This window comes from Acanthisitta chloris, unplaced genomic scaffold (genome assembly GCF_000695815.1).
Source record: "Acanthisitta chloris isolate BGI_N310 unplaced genomic scaffold, ASM69581v1 scaffold9479, whole genome shotgun sequence".
NCBI classification, from domain to species: domain Eukaryota; kingdom Metazoa; phylum Chordata; class Aves; order Passeriformes; family Acanthisittidae; genus Acanthisitta; species Acanthisitta chloris.
In genome coordinates, this window is record NW_008693061.1 from 41,221 (window position 1) to 55,458 (window position 14,238).

At 41.4% G+C, this 14,238-nt stretch overlaps 1 protein-coding gene across 1 annotated transcript; it reads right to left on the reverse strand.

Moving 5' to 3' along the window:
• Positions 1–949: 949 nt before the first annotated feature.
• Positions 950–13,859, reverse strand: LRP11 (low density lipoprotein receptor-related protein 11). The gene is made up of 6 exons (XM_009082927.1): positions 13,691–13,859; positions 10,376–10,517; positions 8,237–8,362; positions 7,291–7,503; positions 1,381–1,482; positions 950–1,104 (listed from the first exon to the last, which is right to left on the reverse strand). Exons 1-6 carry the CDS (start codon positions 13,694–13,696, stop codon positions 950–952), a joined length of 744 nt encoding a protein of 247 aa, XP_009081175.1. The 5' UTR covers positions 13,697–13,859.
• Positions 13,860–14,238: the final 379 nt, after the last annotated feature.

The following is a 14,238-nucleotide window of genomic DNA, read 5'->3' on the forward strand; positions in this document are numbered from 1 at the left end:
CTGCTGATTGCTGCTCCCTGACGCCGTGGGAGGGTGGTGAGCTGGGGTGGAAAAGGCTGGACAAGCCCTGAGCTCCGGGGAGAGACACAGCTCTGGGACTGTACATGGAATCACCGAGTGGTTTGGGTTGGAAAGGACTTTGAGATTATCTAGCTCCAGCCCTCCTGCCATGGGCAGGGATGCCATTCACTAGATCAGGTTGCTCAGGGTTCTATCCTGCCTGGCCTTGAACACTGTCAGGGATTTGGGCAACAGTACATGACTGCTGTTGAGCACTGGGAAGGCCAAGCTCATCTGCTGAGGACTTGTATTTTTTCGTTTCAGCAGTTAGTAAGTGTGGCTCTCTGTTAGTGGCACAGAGGTTTAAACTATGAATGAAATAAAGATGCTCTGTTCCTTAAAGCTCAAATTTCTTTACACTGGTAATTGTTTTTAATTAACAAGTCAGACATTCTTTAATAAGAATACTGCCAGTGCAACAGGTGGAAAGTACACAAATTGGTCTCTGCTGGATGGTGAAGTAATGTGTTGGTTGGATCATCCCAGTCCCCGGAGAGGAGCACACTGGTGGCAGCACTCAGAAGAGCATGGTGGCACAGGCTTCCCACTATGCCTCGGCCAGCCTGGGGCTGCTCCAGTGCCCTGGGCCCAGGGCAACTGCAGTGTGGAGGGCAAGGGCACTCCACATCCAGCAGAAGTCTCCCCGCCCTTGGTGTGTTTCTGCACAAGAGTCAACTGGAGCTACTCTCAGGAGCGTGAATGCTTCTTATTTTCTGAGCAAGGGCATCTACCCACTTTTTTATTATATCACCGAAGGGGAAGGATATGTTCCTCATGTCATAGGCTTCTTCTATGCTTGGAAATTAGCTAAGGGTCTTGGTCCTTTTACAGAGGCAAGGTTCATGGACACAGGAGAAAGAGGAGAAAACAATGGACCTAAATCCAATTTTTAGAGATACATCCCATTGATGAGGTAATCAGATTCTTCAGATGTAATGGGTCGAGCTTTTTTAAGCTTCTGTTTCACTAAGCGCAGTCGGCAAGCAACCATAAGCAGCAGTAAAGCAGTAATGGCCAAGCCTAAGGCTAAGGGTAACACAGCACCTACAATGAGGTGAAGAGAAATGAGGTTTTATTTAATGTGGTGAGACACTGGTAGAGAAAACCTGAAATATTTCTTTAAAAATACAGACAGTCTATCACTTAGGTGCTAATACTCGCAGCAATTCACACTACAAAACTAAACTGTATCATGCATGTTAGGAACAGGTCAGAACAATGAACTTCACATTATTAATCTCTTGACCATTATATCTGTATCTACAGCTCTTGACTGAAAGACCAGTGTTGTTCAAAATGAATTCACATGGTTGGTCTTACCTGTTTCTGGGACTGGACGACCACCTCCAAGCTGACCTCTCTTTGGCACCATTATGCCATTCTCGTTTTTATCATCTGCTCTTTTCCCTGAGGAACTGTTATCTGCACAAAGCCAAGCAAGATATATGAATATTGCAGTTCAGTGACTCAGGAAGTCTTATCCACAGGACACTAGAAATAAATAATATGAAGCACTTAAACTTTGGGGAAAAAGCCTCAAATGAACAGCAGTTGAAGAACTTTTAACCTCAACTGTATAACTTGAATTTTTGAAGTAATGTGAAACTAAAGCTAAAATGTAAATTCAATTTTGCATCCTGAACCACAGTGTATCTCAACCAAACCCAAGCAGAGTCATTTTCCACCTGGAAAAAGAGGGATATAAATTCTGTTTTATAAACTTCCACAATGAGGTACAGACCAGTCTGAGCTAAAACTTTGCTAAAGCAGTTTCTATATAGTTGAAAATTAGGCCATTTCAAGCCCTATTGATCTCTATCCTTGGAACTTGCAAAGCAGTAAATGTTGGTTGCCTGATGCATACAGATGCAGAACTTAAGTACTTGGAAGACATCAAAATACACGGGGAAAACATTTCAAAGAGGATAACTTGGGGTGACTGCAGCTCGTGTAGTAGGGAAGATGCTACAGAGCACTGTAACTACTCAAGAAGAGACAACGCATACTTTGCTGCCAGGAACTGTTCTTGGGAATGCAGGTGGTGGCAGTTCTGCTTCACAAAAGCAGAGTAACTCCCTCCTCCAGTCCTCCCACTTAAGTTCTACTCTGATAGCTATGAGGACACTGTGCAAGAGTGACAGCTTAATCCACCAACACCCTCACAGAAATCAGTGATACGCCTATGTTTTAAATGTCATGACTACATTTGAGTTTTACTGATAACACATATCACAGGGTGCTCTGGCTGCACTGCAATATAGTTGCTGGCAGCTTTCAGAACTGTGGCAGAGCCACAGAAACACACTGTGCTACAAGATCTGCAAAATACGAATGTGAAAGATTGTAATTGAAATTGTATATAGTGGTGGGTGCTAAGGCTTTAAGTCAATTAGCTTGGATCGTGCACTATGTGTAATTCCCACCCACCACCACCAGCTCTGAGGAGCCACAGAATGTGTCCCTGTCACAGTGGCAGCAGCAAATACATGACTATTAATTAAAGCTTAAATTGTTTCACTGACACTGTCATGAGGTCAGTGCCTCACTCCAAGGCAGAACAGCCTCCCAGGCTCTGGCTTTATTGCCCTGCCATTATGGCTAAGGGGGGATGATGACACCAACTTCACCTGCAAGAAATGCCTTAGAAACAAGCCATGGCCTCCTCCTCAGTTAGGCTCTTTATGCTGTTCTGGCATGTAAAGGGGACTTAAGGAAATCCTAAGTGTAGACTGTACTGACTGTCAAGTACCTGTATGGTACCACAGCTCTGCAAGATAATCTGGATGTAACAGACCAAAACCAGCAGCTGTTTTCTGCTTTTTTTCCCTCATGAATGAAATTAAATTAATAGTTCTCTTTATTTTGGAAACACACGAAAGACATTGGCTCTTCTTAAGAGCTGCTCCAGCCTGCATGGCAAGGTTTTATAAATTTGTTTCCCTGCCATTTCAGTAAAGGGAATATTTAAGTCAACTGCTTGTAAAGACATTTGGCAAATATGGAGAGAGGTTCAGTGGGAAAATTTTTGAAGGCTAACAGAACAACAGAATAAAATACAGCTTGTAGAATTTTGTTAAGGCTTGTGGCTGTTCTTCCATGACTGGAGAGGCTATCAGAGTCAATGCTGCTCAACATCTTATCTGTTATCACTAGAAAACAAAGAGCAGCTTCCCCAAACAGGTTTAGGATCAGACATAAAGCACGTTATGCAGGTTTCATTTCACTTTCTCTTGATTTTTTAGTCTGTTCCTAGGAAATTGTAATTTACAGCCCTTTCCAATTACCCTCAATTAGAGATCTTGGTTACAGCTACTGCTGTTGATGCCTCTGCAGTAAAAACATGACTAAGGCTTGGGCACTCAGTCAAATGTTGTAATCCCAGCCCTGAACAGCACTGCACAACAGCTGGCAGAGGCAGCCTGGGAGAGGCAGAGACCCTGTGCCAGGGGAATGCAAAGCTGTTATGGTGATTTATACACTTGAGTTGGCTGTACTGGGGAGTGCAAATCTTCAGGCTGCTCATGAATTCAACCCGTCTGCAGGACTATGTTTGCTACTGGCTATTGCCACTGCTCACTCCAGTGCTTTGCTGCAACTGTATGTCTGCTATATTCATCTGCAAGTGCAGCAGTGCCAGAATATGCAGCTGGGCTTAAGGACACTGGGGCTGGAGAAGGACACTGGGGCTCTTTGGAGGCAGCCATGCAGAAATGCTGTGCTGGCCTTTGGAGATGCAGTCTGGGTTCCTTTACCATGGAGTCATGTCTGCAGAGAAAGGACTCCTTTATTGACATCAAATGCCTCTTCCTGCATCCGCTCCCAACTTTGGAAGAAAATGTTTGGCCTTCCAGCTTGGGCAAAAGTATGGCATGAGTCTGTTGCAGAAGACTTTATGCCCTGAGTGTCTGAGGAGGTTATCACAAAGTTGGACTTGGTGTTCCCCTGGAGTCATCCTGCTGTAGAGGAATCCCACTGGAAAGGCAGGAGTGCAGAAAAACATTCATTGTCAACAATGAATGACTTTTGGGCTTTGTTTTGGTTGGTTGGTTTTGTTTCTCTCTTTACTGTGAATAAATCCCCTGCTAGGTCAGGCAGAAGTTTTGAATGGTCCTTCACTTGCACCTGCATATTTTCATATTTTCATACTCTAGTGTAAATCCTTTAAAAGTCTGTATGAAGTCAGAGCCAAAGAAGAGGGGCTACTGGGGTAAAGAAGGCAGGTTAAGAGAAATCTGGAACAGAGAAACTATTAAGAGAAAATAGATTCTGGGACAAATTTCCTGCAGTATCACCCTCATAGGCAGACAGCTCATATTCCTGCTACCAGGAACTATGCCACACTCCAAAACATTACAGCTTAGCCCAACTCCTTTTAAAATGGAGAGAAGATAAATATGGTGGTAGGTGACAAGGAGATCCCTTTATTGGACATCTTTACTGGATTCTGAGAGATGAAGGCTGTTTATGGAGCAGTAAGTAGCAGAAGGGACAACATACCTTTCTTGGTACTGTAACCACCACTGTGATAAAAACAAATGTAAAAAAGAAGACAAAGCATCTCCCCAGTCCTGCAGCTTCTTGGGAAAAACTTCTGTTCTCTAAAAGTCAACTGAAAGCTCCTGTATCAAGCATTCAGCCTAGCAGCCACCTAGAATGTGCCACACGTTGTCTACAGTAGGTAACCCTTTCTCTTATTCTGCCTTGCAGTCACTGGATTTAAAAGCATCATGATTTCCTTCCTGGATTATATTTCCATGACAACCTGAAAGTGTCAACTAAGAAATAAGTCAAATGTAGCCCTGAATGGAGCACTTGCAAGTAAAAAGCTGGAACCTGTGCTACCACTGTAAAGCCATACCCCTTAATATGTATCTTAAGTTGACAGCTTTTCACCATATTGACATTAAAATCATTAAAGCTTATCTCTAAAATGTCTGTATAATAGTATAAAAGAAGCCTGGATGTTTGCAAAGCCAAGTCTAGGCCAACAAGTGACATTATTGCCTTGGTCCAACAAAGACCATTTCAGTGTGGCTCAGAGGCACAGGTTCCACCTTGGCACCAGCAGCAGGCTCAGCACTGTCTCAGGACTCCCAGACAGGATTTCTGCCAGTGGAATTACTGAAATGTTGAGGCTGCTAGTATGATATCCGTTTAGTGCTGCCTACCTCTCCTCAAAAATGCATCTAGCTCTCCTGAACACTTTCCCAGAGAGCTTCATGGAGCTGCTCCAGCATTTCTGTGTCTCTCATTTTTGTATCACACAATTATTAGATTTGGTCTGTAACCTCTTTGAGATGGCAGTGATAGAGAGAAGTCTAATTGATGGATCTGGGTGGATTTTTAGGAACCGGTTAGATGCTCCTCAACTCCATAAAGGCTGTGGTTGGTGCTTGCCCGTGGGGCAGGACTTGAACCTCTCTGGACCTCTGTGAATCATTAACGTATAGCATGTGACTCCTATGAAGTGTCTGCAGGAGAAGACAGCAACTCAGAGCATTTTTTGGCAGATTTTGGCATTTTCCCTTCGGACTCACACATCTAGCACCTCTCCATGTCCCACCATGTGTGGAACTAATCTGTAGGCATTTTTAAACCTTGCTGAGCTGTTTGCTGCTTTTTTGGTTAAAAGCATTGGGGTCCTGGGTCAGTAAAGACTGTATCCTTCCATTCTACAAGGAAATCCTTAAGTACCTGAAATGAAATTCTGACTGAGCCTTGTCAAAAGAGCAATATTAAAACCAGAAGAATTAAAACCACGCATGGTCAACTAGAAATCTTGCCTGTCTATAATTAAAAAGAGCACAACAGCTACTGGTAGCACACTAATCACTGAAGCCCCATCACACTTCTTTAGTTTTATAAGGATTTTTTTCTCTTCTTGTCTACTGCTGTGCAAAAGGCTACCTTGAGCACAAAAACGGAGCCAGTAAGTCACTGTGCAACATGTAACCACACAAAATGACTTGGAAAAGTGCCACACTTTTACATGTGCTTCCAATTATAACCCCTGATTACAGGTTGCAGAAGTTGGTGGTTTTATGTCTGGATTCACAAGCCCAGTGGTTTTTGAGACCTACTTAGCAGCTGACTTTCCACTGGAGCCTGCAATGCCCTTCGGGAGTCGGATGTTTAGTTTGGGTTGCCCTGGATCAGGTGTCTCTCTGGACTATGTGAACAAGAAGGGTTTGGAGCAGACTTCAGAAATTTTAAGCCATTCCAGTGAGGAGTACTGAAGTCATCTACACTGCCGGAAACGGAGAAAACATTTGAGAGAGAATTTTACTGTCAGCCCCTAGACATTCACTGAAGCAAACTCTTGAAGAACGCTGGTTTTGCTCCCTTTGCAGTCTCCAGAGATGAAGCACAAGTATCTGAAGAAACATCCAAGTGCCAAGTAGGGCAGTGCCTTTTACACGAGCGGGCAGCAGAGGGCACTGAGCACTGCTCTGCTGTAATTGGAAAATAAAGCTGGTTATAAATAGCTGCATCTTGGGGCACACGAATCAGTCTAAACCATGAAGAAATAAAAGTGGGAGGTCTTGTACTGACTTTAAGCTCTTTGCACACAGTTTTGCTTTCACATAACTGCCATTTCAGATCACCAGCATGAACATTAAAAGACACACCAATTTCACTGCAGCTTCTGGAGCTTTACCAAGGCCAGGGTTGGAGACCCTGCCTGTAACATCACTATGCACTGACACACTACAGGCTTGCAGGCACTGTGGAGAACAATACTGGGGACCTAAAGTTGCTTGTTACCAAAGGCTGAGCCTTTTCTGTAGTGACGAAAGACTTCTCCAGAAAAAAATGCCCACAATAATCAAGATATTACCTCAAGGGGAAAAGCAAAACAAAAACAAACAAGCAAACAAAAAGTCAAAGCACCAGGAAAAAGCAATTACTCTCACCCAAGTTGAATGGTATTTTATTACATTCTCCTGAAGTATATCCCTACAGATTTAAAGAGCCTTAATACATCAGCCTACACAGCTGAACCCGTGGCAGAATTTGTATTTAGTTCACTGTACAATTTGTTCCTTAGACTGCATTATTTTCCTAGCAATCCTACATATTAATTTCTTTCTGCATCTGGTAAATTTTTACCTTTGCAAATTTTCGGTCTTAGCCAGGCACTAAAAGACAATTTAAATAAATTTAAGGTGCAAGACACTTTCTTTCTTCAAAGAGAATGATTTATTGAAACTGACTTGTTTCAATTCTTACCTGGCACAAATCCACTGATTTGTTTCTTTGGTCCCTGAGAAAGCGATTGGTTAGACATGTCTGCATCCTCTGAGAGAAGGGGTTGATTTCTGGCAGTGGCTTTCAGGGTGTTTTCTGCAGAGAGGCTTTCATCTGTGTTTTCGGTCAGTTCCACAGTCCTTTGCTGGGTAGTGCCAAGAGCTGCATGTGTCACCGTCTTCCGACCTGGGCTGACTGTTAACGGAAACAAAAATCATAATTTTTGTACTGAATTGAAGGGAATGGGAGTGTTCCTAGGGAAGACCCTCCAATACAGGCCTTGAGGCAGGCTGAACAACTTCCTCAGCTTCACACACATGATGAAATGTGACTTCCAGATACAAAGCAAGTTAGGGTTGCTCACTGCCAACTCTTAAGCAAGAGTACACTCATGAACTCTACAGAACTCCAGCAACTAAAACATCAATGAGCGAGCCATTGTGCCCACTCATTTTCTGATGACTTCTGTTCACTTAGCTGAGCATGGGCAGATACTGAGGGATGACTAAAAAAAATGAACAGAGTGATGGCGAATCAACTGGTTCCCCTACATACTCAGTGTTTCAGATTCTTGTAAGGTGTGTAATGGCACTTTCAAGTCTACCTCTGAGACACCCTTTCAGATCAAAACCAGGGTTCTTGTTTCCAGAATCATCATGCAAGTGAAAAACCCAATATTTTAAATGTTGAAGACAAAATTTGTCATTTGGGGACCCTTGACATTTTTAATATGCTTTGAAGAAAGTTTCTGAGCACCTGCTGTATGTGGATGTTAAACCTTCCCATGTGCTAACTCCAATGAAAGGCTCTATGGTGGGAGGCAGCTGCTTGGTCACAGGGAGAGAGGGCACAGAAGGGGCATCATTTCCCTTTGGTCATTCAGGCTGTGATTACTCGCACGATCTCCACTGTGGCCTGGCACACTTACGATTCTGGCAGAAAGTTTCATCTGATCCATCAGGGCACTGTCTCACACCATCACAAGCAAAGGTGATGTCAATGCAGCAGCCATCATCACAGATAAACTGGTAGCGAGAGCAAACTCCCACACAGGCTGTTGAGAAACAATTCCCAAATTACCAAAAAGAGAAATCCAAGTAGTAAATACCAAGTCAATGACTAAAATCTGCAGTATCAAGGAAAAAGCAAAACAATGCTATGTCAAGAAAGACCATGAACAAGGCAGAAAGTTGAAGAAAGGCTCAGCTATGTGATGTTATATTAACATGGAAGCTAATATAGGTAACAGCTGTTCCTGGCAGCCTCATCACTATTCTAGCAATCTCTTTACTACAGGAATAGTCAACTTCGAGGCTGTTGCACCTTACACTTTGTGCAGCAGCCTTACAGAGCTTTAAATTCTGCTGGCCTAGGCTGAAAGCAGATCTTCCCAGGCTTAAATGACCCAGGACAGTCCTGAAAGTAAATAAATGAAATCTCTATGGCTGTAACTGCATCCCTCCAACATGTAATTCCTACTACATACCCATTCTGTATTTCTGACAATATATTGTTTTACATGCATACATATGGACTATAAGGGATCTTTATGGCATGTTTACTGCAACATAATTAAAATACTTTAAAAATCCTCATCATTTATTTACATCAGCAATCCACTGACTTCAGTAAAGCACAAACCAGAACAGGACTAGCACAAGGTCTCACAAAGGACCTTCACCAGAAAGCTGCTGCTTGCTTTAATATTTAGATTCCCCTGGAAATGGAGAGTGTCCCAGGACATTTCATTTTGCATACTCAAAGCTTTCCTGAAACCCATTCTGATCCTGCAATTACCAAGTGTTTACCTCTATGCTTTTGTCTGCCCAACAGCAGTGCAGTTCATCGCTTTGTAAAGCACTATCAAGTTCAGTGTTTGACTAATGTTGTAACAGCAAATCGATTTGCATGAGGGAGGCACAGCCTTTGGTTGTTATCCTGCTACATACCAAAAAGCTGCACAATGCTAAGGGAAGTATGCCAGGAACACAGACACCTGTTAAAAACCCCTACGATCAGAAAATGCATCACCTAACCTTCAGCACTAATAATAGCACAGACCTTGCATGCATTAAGGCACCAGGCACTGGTTTAACTATAGCAGGAGCACTTGAATTGCTAATGTAGTTGGGGAATTAGAAAAGTAAAATAGGCAGCTAATTTTCTACATGCTCCATACAAAAGATACCCCAGATACCCACAGCAGAAAATAAATAATCCAGCAAATGTCTCTTTAGCTGCTTTACCTGAATTAAACAATAATGAACATGACTCTATCATCCATTACTGGAACACAGGCATTATGAAGCAGGTTTTTTAGTAACACTAGTTTATTGCCACAGGGACTGTGCTCTCATGTAAAGATATTGCACTGGTGCAGAGCAAGGTTTCCACTGGTTCAGCTGAACATGGTGATAATGCTATTAAACTTTTACGTGGTGCCAGAGCAGCAGATCTTGTTAATTACCACGTAATTAGAAATTATTATGTTAAAGAGAGGAGGATTGAGAGCCACTGATTACCTTCCATGCTTTTCATATGTTTTTGGAGCTCAGAGTTTAAAAATGATGGGTCAATTCCAGTTTCAGTTTCTGCAGCAGCAGAAAAACTTAAATGCATGAAAACAAGAAGCCATCCCATCTTTTAGACTGCAGATGCAGGTCAATATCATTATTATATGCCTCACACATACTATTAACTGATTTTAACTGGATCTTCCCTACAGGACAAGGCCTGTCACGTTGCCTGCACCGTCTGACTGTTACAACGTGACTGATACCTATGGCAGCATTTAATTTTTGCAACCCTGCATGCTTATTAGCAATAGAAGGACAAACATTTGATGCTTGAAAGTATTATTGCTCTAACAGACAAGTGATGCTCGCTTGTTTCCTCACTTTGAAAGAGTGATTTCAAAGCTGAAAGATATGTTACTATGTAATGAATAAGGGCAAAGTAAAACACTAGAAATGGAGGGTAAGATTTTTGCCTCCACCAAGACCCTGGCTCTGCTCTGAATACCATACCCTGGGTATCACAGAGGCAAGAGTTCCAGTCTTTTTCTCACCTACTGCAGAATGAACCATGGGCAGAACGGTCACAGAGACGTTGTCAGAGCTCCGCTGACCTGCTGTGTCTGTCACAGTTAGCTGGAAAATGTACCTGCCTTCCTGAAAGTGGGACAGTTTCAGTGTTCCTGGTTGTGGCACCTGATTAAAGACACACAGCAAAAAAATCCATATTGGTATAAAAGATCCATCCATAAGCTTCTAGGAATAGGGAGCTCATTTCTGTACAATGCTATTCATGCAGATTTAATACTTCTCTAAAGCGTTTGTCAGAAAGGGACTTGTGAGTGGTGGTGGACAGCAGCTCAGTAGGAGCCAACACTGTGCCCAGGTGGCCAAGAAGGCCAATGACATCTTGGCCTGTATCATGAATAGTGTGGCCCGCAAGACTAGAAAAGTGATCATCCCCCTGTACTCAGCACTGGACACATATATTTAGCTCAGTTTTTCAGTAGAAATGCAATTTCAGAGGGTAAGCAGTAAAATATTAGCCTTTTGCTCTCTGTCAAGTTAAGTCTGTAGACAACACACGTGTATCCACAGAAGTGACTTTTGCTAAATATAGATTTATGATAAGGTGCGTGGTAGCATTGCTTTATCAACAAGACTGCCCACTCCTGACCAGCATGACATTGGATGTGGTCACTTCCAACTTTTGCAAATTGCTGGACTGAATTTTTCCATGCCTTGTGCTGAATTTTCATGGCTCGCTCTGACCCAGAAAGAAGTTCATCTATAGTGAGTGACCTAAACATTATGTTTCAGAAAGTCATGGGGTACAAAACCTTAAAATTGGATTAGATCATTAAGAAATTAATAAAATAGCTTATTTTACATTAATTTAAAGCAGGTACCAAACTACCATTACTAGTACAATAGTAATGTAAAGTTGCTTTGTATAAAATCAGTTTGGTATTTGTAAATGTTGAACTTTTTTCAACACCATAACAATCACCAGTCACAAATAACTCCAGCTGTCTGAGAATTCATCAACACAGACTTCAGTAACTACAAAAATGTGCTGCAGCTTTGTTGGACAGGTAGTGCATTTTTTCAAATGAAGCACATGAGGCTATTTTTATAGGTAATTGAAAGGCATATTAAAATCTTCTGTGATTATCTTTAATATTAAAGCCAAAATTCAAAAAAGCTCTTTGCTTATTTAAAATTGCTTTTCGTGCCTAAAAGAGAACAGGAATTTTTGATTAACATGATCATAGAGTCCTAGACGTAGCTTTACAGTAGTGTGTTGATAAATCAATTTTTCATTAAGAGACTTTCCTAACTGAAGTTTATTTCCTCTTCTACTTACGTGAATGCACTTGGTTATCTGATCATGCTGTTGATTACCTCCTGATGGAGTGTATGACCCCTTAGAATTTTATTCTTTAGTGTGTTACAGAAATTAACAGCTCTAAAAAACACCAGTTGCTGTTCACTATGACTGCTGGGAGAGGAAATACAGTACTTAAAACTCTATGGGGTCCAAGTCTCTTCTCAGTGCACAGCCAGAGAAATGCCACTGACTTCTGAATACTCCACCACCACTCCTGGTGACCCATGCTTTCCTTTTTATCTCCATCCTGCCCTGAAGAATGCTTGCCTGTACCTGCTTTCTTATAAACTTTGGCTCAAAACAGATAATAAATTTCCAGATAATCATAATTTAAAAAAATCCCAACCCACTACTACCCCTAAGTCTCAAGGAGCTGTGCAGCTACAGCATGTGGGCAGCAATCCAAGATGCAAATTATCTAAAAAGCAATACTCAGTCACAATGGAAAAAAAAATGCCACTGCCTTCCTTCTACAGTATCATAAGATCTCTTTATGGCAGGCCTTCCCCCTCCTCTGCCTTCTATTTATTCCCTGGTACGTAAGTGCAATGGAACAGCTGCCTTTTATCTTACTTAAACACTCCCATTCTCCCTTGGAGCTGTGGATTCATACATTATTCTCAAAGAACAAATGACATGAAATACAGTAACTTTAGGGCAATGACTAAAGCACTAAAAACATCAGCTGAAGAATGCATGAAAAAAATCGCAATTATGAATTTGACACTAAAAATTAATTTATCAGGACTAATCATCAGGGTATATATCTGTAAGAGAAATCCCTGCTCACTCGAACACAATGGGAAAGTATTTATTTAAGCATGAATGTGTGTCAAATTAATTTCCATTAATAAATACAAAGAAACCACCAAGATAAATGTGAATTTTGCAAATTTAAATGGATATAAGACTTGTTTCTATTTTATAGAGTGACTTTGAATAGCAGCAAAAAATATAAACTTTAAATTTCATAATTATTATTTAATTTTTGTCTTACTCTAGATATGTTACTACATCATAGATTCACTTAAAGACTATTTAGCTGCTCTTTAAAGAAAATAATGCTGCAAGGGGTCAGTTTAACAACTCCTGATAATAAAATGTTCATTTTATCCAGATGATATCTAGCAACTATTCTTAAATCTTTGGTTTGGTTCACACTCTCTCAGCTTTACATATCCTTCCAGCTCTAGGTGGAATTCCCAGTGTGCCCTGGATACTGTGGGCTGTGACAGACTATGAGTAAACTCTGTAGGTTTGAGACATTTTTCCTTTCTTTTTCTGCTGATCCTAGAGCATTCACAAAGAAGGCTCGGATGAAGAATCCCTCTCTCAATAGTTAATTTTAAGTTGAAACTGAAGTGTAGCAGAAAATGTATGGATACCATATCTTATGAGGTCTACATCACACATTTTTTGTGGTTTCTCCATAAGCATTAAGAGAGGACTGTTGGTGAAAATACCCTATTATTTTAGCAACTGAATGACTGAGGGGTCTCTAACCTGGATCACAGAAGCTGAAAACCAAGTGCAGTCAGCACAAGCAACGGCAAAAGAAAGCAGAGCTGAAATACAGTAGAGCATTAGCATCTGCCTGTTTGCTGCTGGCTGTCCCATGCCATCCAGGATGGAGATGAGCTGTATAAACCACTAGAAACAATCACTGGAACAAACTCCCTAGGGACATGGTGTACTCTCCTTCACTGGAGGTCTTCAAGGTGTGATTGGACAGATAAGATAATTTCACCTAGGCTCCTTGTCCCACAAAAAATCAGACCACGTGATGTTCTGAGGTCCCTACCAACCTGGGCTGATCTACATTTCTATGAAATAAATGCCCAAGTTGTACAGGCATCCTTATTTTGGTGCCTGGTAGACAGATCCATTTGAATACATTTAATATTTTTAGTTCTACATTTAAAATTGCATGAACACAACAAATGGAAGCAACTGGCCATGCACAAGATGGCACATGTACCTGCATTTCAACTGATGAGTCGCCTTGCAGCAGTGTCCACTCATACTGCACAATTCCGTGGTCATCTGAACTTTCTCGGCCATCCAAGAGCACCCAGTCTACAGGTGACTGCAGCACAATATCCTGTCCTGCCTTGCACTGTGGAGGCTCATCGTATTCTTCTTCTTCAAAAAAAAAGAGAAGACCGGTTATTTATCAGGGGAAGCTCAATGACTAGTTATATAAAAATATATTTTTTCTTGGTTAAGGTATTGATTCACCACTGCGTAATTTCCTTTAAGAAAGACATGTTCATTAGTGCACATTTCATTACGCAAAGTAGTATCTACTTAAATTTTAGTTTACTGTTCCATATTCAATAATGTCTTCAGGAATTAACTGCTACATTAGAAGTACATGGCATAGAAAACCTCTCTGTATACCTGTAAACAACAAGCAGCATTGTTAGCATCAGTGCAGTTTTTAAATCTAAACTAAGAAAATGGGTTTAAATATGAACTTAAATATGAATTCCACACAGATGGCAGTTACAGCACACTTTTTAAAGC

Coding starts and splice junctions, on each gene's coding strand:
- LRP11 (XM_009082927.1), bottom strand. Junction 7,504..8,236: donor TGAAACTTTCTGCCAGAATC/GTAAGTGTGCCA, acceptor TTCCGTTAACAG/TCAGCCCAGGTCGGAAGACG. Junction 1,483..7,290: donor AATCAGTGGATTTGTGCCAG/GTAAGAATTGAA, acceptor GGCTTTGTGCAG/ATAACAGTTCCTCAGGGAAA.